This window comes from Anopheles coluzzii (genome assembly GCF_943734685.1).
Source record: "Anopheles coluzzii chromosome X unlocalized genomic scaffold, AcolN3 X_unloc_9, whole genome shotgun sequence".
In the NCBI taxonomy this organism is placed as follows: domain Eukaryota; kingdom Metazoa; phylum Arthropoda; class Insecta; order Diptera; family Culicidae; genus Anopheles; species Anopheles coluzzii.
Window position 1 is genome coordinate 22,067 of NW_026054524.1, and position 10,434 is coordinate 32,500.

General features: G+C 52.1%; 1 protein-coding gene across 1 annotated transcript in view; it reads right to left on the minus strand.

The window, feature by feature from the left end:
• Nucleotides 1-2,462: 2,462 nt before the first annotated feature.
• LOC120951292 (involucrin-like) overlaps nt 2,463-10,434 on the minus strand; it is a 27,976-nt gene continuing 20,004 nt past the window's right edge. Inside the window, exon 3 of the mRNA XM_049610875.1 lies at nt 2,463-4,018. Coding sequence (XP_049466832.1) covers nt 2,572-4,018 — 1,447 coding nt within the window. The 3' untranslated portion in view covers nt 2,463-2,571. The remainder of the gene's footprint in view (nt 4,019-10,434) is intronic.

Consider the following 10,434-nt stretch of genomic DNA (forward strand, 5'->3'; position numbering starts at 1 on the left):
CTTTTCGCTGAACTCGTTGCAGCATCCGTCGGCACTCACGCACCCGAGTTGCCTCCGCCCAGACGGGAGCAGCATACCGCAACACCGATTCTGCCACATACGCCAGCAGCCTTGACTTGGCCGTCCTGGGGCCGCTGTGGTTTTGCATGAGGCGCGTTACAGCTGCCACCACGCGCGACGCCTTTTCCGAGACGTTGGTGACATGGTCTCGCCATTTCAGGTGATCTTGGAGCTGCACGCCCAAGTACCTGATGCTCCTAGACGACTTGATTTCCACGTCACCGACGCGAAATGTCACCTGCGGTGGAGTCTTCTTACTCGAAATCAGGACGGCTTCAGTCTTGGCTGGGGCCAGCTCCAGGCCGTGCTGTTGCATCCAACGTTGGACCTGGTCAACGGCCTCCTCTGCTCTCGCGCGAACCTCGTCCGTGGTGGTAGCAGGTACCAACAGCGCCAGATCGTCCGCGTATCCGATGACTTCGACGTCGGGAGGTAGCGGCACATCCAGCACCCCGTCATACATGATGTTCCACAGAGTTGGGCCCAGGATGGACCCCTGTGGAACACCGGCGGTTACATGCCGTACGACGGGGCCTTCGCTCGTGTCAAAGTACAGCACACGATCCTCGAAGTAGCTTCGAAGCATCCGTTGGAGGCCGACGGGAACACCTTTTGCCTGAAGGGCGCTGGCAATGGATTGCCAGTTGGCCGTGTTGAAGGCGTTCTTCACGTCCAACGCCACCACAAGCAAGAAACGGTTATCCCGGCCGTTCGTTCGCCGGAACGACATGGCGGTACGGCCGGCCTCAACAACCCGCTGGATGGCGCTCACTGTCGACCGCCCTCGACGAAATCCGAACTGCCGGTCCGACAGTCGGGGTGAAGACGGCTCCTCGAGATGTTCATTGAGGCGATTCAGGATGAGGCGCTCAAGTACCTTCCCCAGTGCGTCGAGCATGCAGAGGGGTCGGTACGAGCTGCTCTCTCCCGGAGGCTTCCCCTGCTTCGGCAGCAACACCAGTCGTTGCCTCTTCCACTGCGCCGGAAACGAAGCGCGGTTGAGGCAATCCTGGTACAGGACCCGGAAGACCTCCGGGAACAACATGATGGCCGTCTTCACTGCCGCATTCGGGATGCCATCGAGCCCTGGTGCTTTGCGATTTGCCATCTGGCTCGCGATGAGCAGCAGCTCGTCGTCCGTTACCGGTGCAATTCCCGCCGTTGTTGTTGCTCCCTCGACGCTTCCAACGTTGCTCAGCTGCGACCAGTCGCAGGGCGGATGCTCAGGGAAGAGGTCGGATACAATGCGTTCGAGGACGCCCCGGTCCGCTTCTGAAGGCGTCCGACTGCCCCGGAGCCGGGACATGACGACCCGATATCCTGCCCCGAACGCATTCTCTTCTGCAATTTCGATCAGCTCCTGGAACAAGTTCCGCTTGCTAGCTCGAATTGCTCGGCTGAGCTCCGCCCTTGCTGTCCTGTGCTCAGCTGCTGCTATGCTGCGCTCCTCCAAATCAGCCGTCCGCAGCATCCGGTCACGGGCAACCTCGCAGTTGTTCCTCAGGCGAGCCAGGAGAGGAGACCACCAAAATGTGTTACGGTGCGGGTCTTGGTGCACTCGGGTAACCCGTTGCATCGTCTCGTCGCAGGCCTCCAACATGGCTGCGATCATACCCTCCTGGGTCGATGCGCGTTGGACAAAGTCCGCAGCGAACAGCGCCTCGAGGAATGAGGAAGGAGAAAACTGCGAGGTTTTCCATCGGCGGCCAGCGTGACGCACACGCCTCTGGCTTGAGGAATCACCCTGGTGCGACGGTGGTTGCCGCTGTCGTTGCTGCTGCTGCTGTTGTGATAACTGCTGCTGCTGCTGCTGCTGCTGAAGTGACTGCTGCTGCTGCGCAGAGGACTGTTGCGCTGGCTGCTGCTGGTCCTGCAGCTGCTCGGGCGATGCTGGTGTTCCTCCCACGGTGTAGAGGACATAGCGGTGGTCTGATGCGGTGTAGCGTGTGCTCACGATCCACGTCTCTGGGCGAGCAATCGACGAGCTCGCAAACGCCACGTCAACTATACTCGGAGCAGCTACCCCGTTGCCGTCGAACGTGAATTCTCGACCTCGGTTTATCACGCTCAGGCCAAGTTGCTCCACCATTGCGTGCAGCTCTTCCCCGCGGTCGCAAGTCCTCGGGCTGCCCCACTCCTCATGTCTGGCGTTAAAATCGCCGGCGACGACGACTTGAGGGTGGGAGAAGCCTTCGAGTTCTATTGCTTCCAAGAAGCGCTCGAACTCTGCGAGGTTAAGGCTTGGTGGAGCATAGCAGCTGATGAAAACCACTCCGCCGATCTGCGCTGCAACCAACCCCTGAGCTTCACTGCACCACACCCGCTGTATTGGTAGCTCACCGACAGCTACCACCGCTACCGCCTTGCAGCTGCTGAATGCCCACCGGCCGTTGTTTTCAGGTGGGCGCAGAACATCAGAGAGAATGAGCACGTCTGCTTTCTCCTCTCTGGCAGCTTGCAGCACCAGGTTCTGGGCATCACGGCCATGGCCCAGGTTCGCCTGCAGAACTTTCAGGGCCGGGAACATCGTTGGGCCGAACGAGCACATTCGCTGTGGCCTATGTGGTGAGCGCCACCGCACAGTGCGCACTTTGCCTCATTCTGGCAGGATCGTGCTTTGTGTCCGGTAAGCCCACAGCGGATGCACAGATTCTGCCGATCTGCGGTGGAACGGCAGTTCGAGGCGATGTGGCCCATCTCCAGACAGCGGAAACAGCGCTGTCGCTCTGGAGGCGTTGGTGGGGCTGCTCGAACCTTGCTCACACAGTCGCACAGGAACAGTTTAAGTCCTTCCAACTGCCGAGCCGACTTCACAGGTAGCCGGATGCGTGCTCGCTTCGAACCATCCGGTAGTTCCCAAATGCTGGCAGAAACAACTCCAGCACTTGCGCCAATCTTAGCATCGAGGGCAGCAATGATATCTTCCTCCGTAGCAAGGGGATCGATATCGACTACCAGCAGCTCACCCATTTCTGTGACAAGCCGACTGACGCCTGCGTCGCCGATGATTTTGCGGACGCCTTCCAGCATAAGCGGAGCGTTTGCCGTCTTGCTCAGCTCCATACGTAGCAGCCTAGCATGAGTTCGGCGGCCCCGCTTAATATGCCCTTTCATTTCGCTGTGAGCCGCGTCCAGACGAATGGCTTTGCGCACCTTCTCGTAGATGCCATCCCAGGTTTCGCCTTCACTGGGAGACACCTCGATGATGTCAGGCCTCGGCTTTCGCTTACGCTGTAGCTGCTGCTGCTGCTGCATACGCTCCTGCTGTTGCTGCTGCGAGCCAGCGACCGCCTGTCGCTGTGGCTGACGTTGCTGCTGCTGCTGTTGATGCTGCGCGATACCGACTGCCTGTCGCTGTAGCTGATGCTGCTGCTGCTGCTGTTGCGGCTGCTGCTGGGAGCGTGGCTTACCCGTAGCTTTGCCGCGATATCTACGCCGCACGACCTCGCTGTAGGTCAGTTCCGGCACAGCGTCTTCGCGGACGGCTGTCGATGCCTCGCTGTGCGGCGGCATGACTACGCGCGACGTCGACGCGCGGGGCTGCTCCTGCTCGTGCTGATTCCGCTGCTGTTGTTGTTGCTGCTGCTGCTGTTGCGCAGAGGATCGGCGCGGCAACGGAGTTGGTGGTTGACGCGGACTAGATGACGGTTGTCCGCCGCCAACCTTTGCCGCCAACAGAGAGTTGAGCACATCTCGGTCGCGTTGATGTGCGGCGGCTAACTTCTCGATCTGCGCCTCGAGCTTCTCCTCACGGCGCTTTGCCTCCTCTTTTTCCTCCTGCAGCAGTTGGCACATGCCGGTTATCTGCTCCAGGAGTTTTGCGTTTTGCTCCTTCATAGCGATATTCTGCTCCTCGAGGCGTTGGATGGTTGCTCTGAGCAACTCGAGCTCCGGAGCCGGTGTCGCTGATGCAGCTTTTGGCTGCGCAATGGGCTTACTAGCGCCAGTGGCGCTTAGCCTAGGAAGCGCAACACGTGGCTCGGCCGCAAAGAGCTTGGAGCTAGGAGCCAAGCTGGTGCGGCAGTCCACCGACGTCGCCCTAGCACCCGAGCGGGTCGATCTCCCGGCTGCTTCCATTACGACTGACTGACGATCGCGATGGCTGGGTTAAATAGCCCTGGGGGTCGAAATGACCCCGGGGGTCGGATGACCCAGGGGGTCGGAAAGACCCCTGGGATGCTGCGTCGCCTAGCTGGTGTTCTGCCGCTCAATCGCTGCTGTAGAATACTTCTTCCACGCTGGTTTTTCCACTATGGTCCGACTTGCGACCCCCTGGTGGGCTGGGGGGGGAGGGGTGGCGGGTGGCGAAAAATTACGAGAGGGTGCGTCGCTCACGTGGGGAATGGATCCGCACCAGTCCCGAATTTTTCCGGCACTTTTTCACGTCCAAATTGCGCTGCCCGCTTTTTCGACCCTTTTTGAACCTATTTTAGGGATTTTTCACCGGGAGCGGGGGGGAAATTATTTTCCCTGTTTTGTTTTATCGCCCTCTATCACCCCGCAGCTTCGCCGATTTTTTTCTAATTTTTCGAAAAAAATTTCGAAAAATTCGAGCAGTTTTCGAGTTGCTCGAACTCCTCGAATCGAGCAGATTCGAGCTGCCGCGGGCACTACACTTCTTCCCCGAATTTTCTGCGCACTTTTTGTAAACTCGAGCACTTTTCGAGCAGTAACGGACTTTTCAAATTTTTGCCCCTTGGGAACTGCTCCCCAGACAAAATTTGTCCCTTGGGTATTATAGAACTGTCACCAAGAAACGTCAAAAAATTTTTTCACGATTTTCACAAATTTTTTGATGCAATCTTATTGTACGCATAAAAACAAGCACAATGGTGAAAACCGCACACGAATCCGACCAAAACTCACCGAGTTATTCACGATTTACTGTTTTTTTCGTTATTTACCGCGGACACGTGCCCCGGCGGTAGCACCCCCGACACTTTTGGTTTTCGCGTTTTTTTCACTTTCTGCTGCACGGATCGTTTCCAAAACACTTGGAATCGCTTCAGAAGCGTCCATTTAGTTAAATACAAGTGTTTCCGGCACTTTAATCACAGATTTTTACACTTAATTCCCACACCCGGAAATTTGGTGCTACCGGGGGGGGGCAAATGTATACACAAAAACACGATTCTTCACTTTTACAAAAAATCACCGATTTTCGAGTAAATAACACCGTCTAAAGGTAAAACGGGTGCTCTGGACTCGTTTTTAGCACTTTCCGAGCGATCCGAGGCCGTTTTACACACTTTTTTGCACCACTTTGTCGGAGCGTGTTTACACGTGTGCTTACTGGTCGGCTACCCAAACAACACTACAGGGATAACTGGCTTGTGGCCGCCAAGCGTTCATAGCGACGTGGCTTTTTGATCCTTCGATGTCGGCTCTTCCTATCATTGTGAAGCAAAATTCACCAAGCGTAGGATTGTTCACCCTTTCAAGGGAACGTGAGCTGGGTTTAGACCGTCGTGAGACAGGTTAGTTTTACCCTACTGGTGTGTGCTTATAGTCGCTATCTTAACGGAATTCCTGTGCAGTACGAGAGGAACCACAGGTACGGACCACTGGCTCAATACTAGTCCGACCGGACTTTGGTATGACGCTACGTCCGCTGGATTATGCCTGAACGCCTCTAAGGTCGTAGCCAATCCGAGCTGATAGCGCTTCTCAAACCCATTAGGTGTTCGGAAGCTAGCGGGCCTAACAACCCTCTGAGATCCGTTGGAGTCTGCGTCTGCAGCCCGGCGTCTCATCCCGCTATACCTAGGCCGCAACGAGTGGAGTTCGCTGCACGTGTTAGTACCGTAACTGGGAACGCCGTTGGCTTGAGCTCTGCCCAACGTGGATATACCTAGTTTCGACACCTATCAACCGCCCGCAAACGACGGGACTTCAGGCTGGGAGCTGCGAGTTGTAGAGATGCGTTCGCATCGATCCTCTCAGGCGACCCATGCTTGGTGGTTTGTCCGTGTGCCCCTTCCTCGATGTGCGCAAGCTCGTCTTGGTCTGGGGACCACGTCGACACAGGGGATACTTTTGTGAGAGCAAGAGTGTACTTAGTTGAGTGTAGCAAGGGATCGCGTGCCCCTTCCTCGATGGCGTAACGAACCATCTTGGTCTGGGGACCGTGGTACCGTGCTCTGGTGAAGCTTGGTGCGTGCTCTTTCCTTGTCAGACGAGTGACTTGACTTGGTCTGGAGACCGTTCCTTAACACTAGTGGACAAGAGCTGGCTACTTCCGTGTCAGACGAGTGACTTGACACGGTATGGAGCGGAACACGTAACACTAGTGAGCTTGTCGGCGTGCCTCATTCTCGACTTGATTGTCTTGATGTGAGAAACGTGCCGACCAAACCAGTAAGCTTACACACATGCTCGTTACAAGTTGTATAAGTTGATCCGTTTGGGCCGGTTGCCTTGCACATGATGGTGTTGTAGACCATGTTCGGTTAACACGTCGTGTGTCAAGGTGGTCGGCCTTGGTAGTAGGATGTCTTGTGCATGTGACGTGTTGACCTGGTTTGGTCGATGTGTCGTCGTGTACGAGATGACCTACTTACCCGTCAGTTGTCCAAGTTGTGTCATGTGTTGACTTAGTTGACGTGTCATGTGCATGGATGATTGGCGTACGGGTCATGTATGGTGCACTTGCTTCAGTTGAAGGGATGTACTAGTACAGTTATATTAATTGTTTATTTCACGATCTGGTCTTTTGGCTGGATCGCGAAAAAAACGCTAAGTCCCAAATCTTGAACTCGAGAGGAGAGCGCTGATGACAACCTTTTGGACTGGAGCTCCCTAGAATTCGGCTTTTTCCTACTTTAAAGGGATGCACTGTTGTATGTATTGTTTATTCACGATCTGGTCGTTGGATTGGATCGTGGAAAAAAAACGCTAAGTCCCAGATCCTGAACTCGACAGGAAAGCGCTGATGGCAAACATTCTGACTGGAAGTTCCTAGAAATCGGCTTTTTCCTTATTGGCATTATGTGGCACGTTTATTGTGGCTAGAACATTAATTATCCACCAAATGGCACCAACGCTTGGCGAAAGTCTCGAAACACTCCTATCCCGACGCACCAGCAACCGCAACACGATGCAAAATAAATTGCACGAGCTACTGATACTTGTACCATGCACGGTACACGGTACCAAAATATACCCCTGAAAGTGTGCAATTTGGTGCTATTCTAGGAAATTTGTTTGGGGAAGCCTAGCTACGCGTGTCGCACGTTGCATGGTCGTCGATCAGAGGCATGCAAAAGCACCTATCTAGGGGACTTACTTTACGTTCTAGTAGCAAGTTCGATTTTCCGGTCTAGCACGGCAGTACGCCTGCATGCATACACTCCATGTACCAAAAATGTATCAACCTAGGCGTTGCTCAGTAGCTTTTGGCGGCACATGTAAAAAGTACTCGAGTTCAGATTCTTGGAACTTTGCGTATTGTTCAAAACTTATAACGAAAACTAAATTATAAATGGGTAAAAGGCTAGGCGTTTCTCAGTAGCTTTTGGCGCCACGTGGCAAAAGTATTCGAGTTCAGATTTCTGGGACTTAGCGTATTTTTCAAACCTGATAATGAAAATTGAAGTACAAATGGGGCATAAGCTAGGCGTTGCCTAGTTACTTTTTTCGCCACATGGAGGAAGTAGTCGAGCTCCAATTTCTGGGACGTAGCGTATTTTTCAATCATAATAAACCGAATCAAACATAAAAATCATGAAACTTACACCACGTCCCTAGGTTGTGCACAAAACGTAACGATATAGTGCCGGCGAGGTTAGAGGTGCACCAAAATTGTGTACCGATTAGGAAAAGTACTCTATGTTGCTATGACTTGGGTAAAAAGTGTTGATTAACTGCTGGTTACGATAGACAGTTGCTTATCGTACACATCGCAAACGAACACCCCTTAGTGAGCAGTAGCAGAAGTCGATGGAACAAAGCGAATGCATTACAAACTGATCAAGTAAAATAAGGAACGCTACGTACTAGGACTTCTTTCCAAGAATGGTGTCCGCGACGGGAGGGCAAGCGTCCTTCCCAGGTTTCCCTAGTAAACCTTGTATGGTAAACATACCCAAGCGTGTCCGTAAGCACGCAACGATAGTCACGAACGAGCACATACCTAGGGAAAGTACTCTACGTACTAGGACTTCTGTCCAAGAATGGTGTCCGCGACGGTCGGGCACTGTGACGCAATTACCAAATCCTAGAATCGTACAAGCAGTGTGTACAAACATAAACATTAACGCGTTCGCTCGGGCTGCGCCGTCCGTGTTGAACACAAATGCGGGTGATTATATGAGTGGATGGACAAAAACATGCGTGGCGAAGACAATTTTCTGCACGATGTGCACATAGCTCATTTCGTCGTCCCGGGCGAATGGAAAAACACAAAAATCTCGAGTATCTTTCTAGGTTTCTGTTATAAAAGGGCAGGCCAAAAGGTGACCGGTTGAGATGAGCATTTTAAGCATGCAAGCACTTAATTGCAACTTTTCCTACAAAAACTAGGTACGTACACGTAGATTGTATCAACATGGACATCCATGATTGCGTACGCCCGGGCTGCGCCCTCCGTGTTGTACTTTCCCTGATTGGTACACAATTTTGGTGCAAGTGTACCAACATCGACATCTATGAACGCGTACGCTCGAGCTGCACCCTCCGTCTTGTACTTTCCCTGATCGGTACACAGTTTTGGTGCACGGCTATCCCGAAAGGCAACTTGTACCAACATCGACATCCATGAACGCGTACGTAGCGTACTTTCCCTGATCGGTACACAATGTTGGTGCACGGCATAGGAAATGGGCTTAAAATGGTCAAACTCAATCCATTTCCACTAAAGATAGTCAATAACAGCTGTGCCGATGAAGTAGGGCACGATGCAAGTCAATGTTATTTAATGAATTACATGTTCACCATACATTTCAGTACAAAATTGCTCGGTCAGACCTACAAAGTGCTATATCTCGAATACTAAACGTCGCAGATGGGTGTCGTAGAACAATTTTAAGTTCGTCTAACGATTCTACATCCGATTCTGGATAGTGGTTTTTCGACCACTTTTCAACATTTTGTGACACCCCGAACCTAGGGGCAGCTCCCTAGCTTTTTTCAAAAATGTGCACCGAACGGGCCAGAGAGCTCGAGTAGTCGAAAAATTTTTTTTTGCTAAAACCCCTCAAAACGTGTCAGGAACGCACCCTAGATGATGAAAAGTGAAACCAGAATGTCAATCGACAACATGCCCGGGGGTACAAATTTGCTCTACGCGTCCCTAGGTAGGGTACTTTTTCATACAAACATCAAAGTGTACGGTGCACAAAGTGCGCGGAACAAAAATTGCTCGGTCAGACCTACAAAGTGCTATATCTCGAATACTAAACGTCGCAGATGGGTGTCGTAGAACAATTTTAAGTTCGTCTAACGATTCTACATCCGATTCTGGATAGTGGTTTTTCGACCACTTTTCAACATTTTGTGACACCCCGAACCTAGGGGCAGCTCCCTAGCTTTTTTCAAAAATGTGCACCGAACGGGCCAGAGAGCTCGAGTAGTCGAAAAATTTTTTTTTGCTAAAACCCCTCAAAACGTGTCAGGAACGCACCTTAGATGATGAAAAGTGCAACCAGAATGTCAATCGACAACATGCCCGGGGGTACAAATTTGCTCTACGCGTCCCTAGGTAGGGTACTTTTTCATACAAACATCAAAGTGTACGGTGCACAAAGTGCGCGGAACAAAAATTGCTCGGTCAGACCTACAAAGTGCTATATCTCGAATACTAAACGTCGCAGATGGGTGTCGTAGAACAATTTTAAGTTCGTCTAACGATTCTACATCCGATTCTGGATAGTGGTTTTTCGACCACTTTTCAACATTTTGTGACACCCCGAACCTAGGGGCAGCTCCCTAGCTTTTTTCAAAAATGTGCACCGAACGGGCCAGAGAGCTCGAGTAGTCGAAAAATTTTTTTTTGCTAAAACCCCTCAAAACGTGTCAGGAACGCACCCTAGATGATGAAAAGTGAAACCAGAACGTGAAACGACAACTTTGTTGGGGGTACCCTTTTTACTCTACGGGCCACTAGCTTAGGCGCGCCAACAGCGCTTTCCTCTCGGGTTCCCATTTTTTGCCTTCCTGGGATTATGATCATTTACTCATTGCCTACTATAGGGAAGGTACCTTGCTCCGAGGTCAAAAATGAAGATTTCACCAAATCGTAGTTTTAACCTCTATTTAGTCGTAGGAGCATGGTTTGCAGTGTCCGTGGGTCATATAAGCCCCCGTTTGGGTCATACGTCCCCTCCCCGATGAAAATCGTCATATGACTATAGGCCGAACTTATGAAGCAAAAGTGGT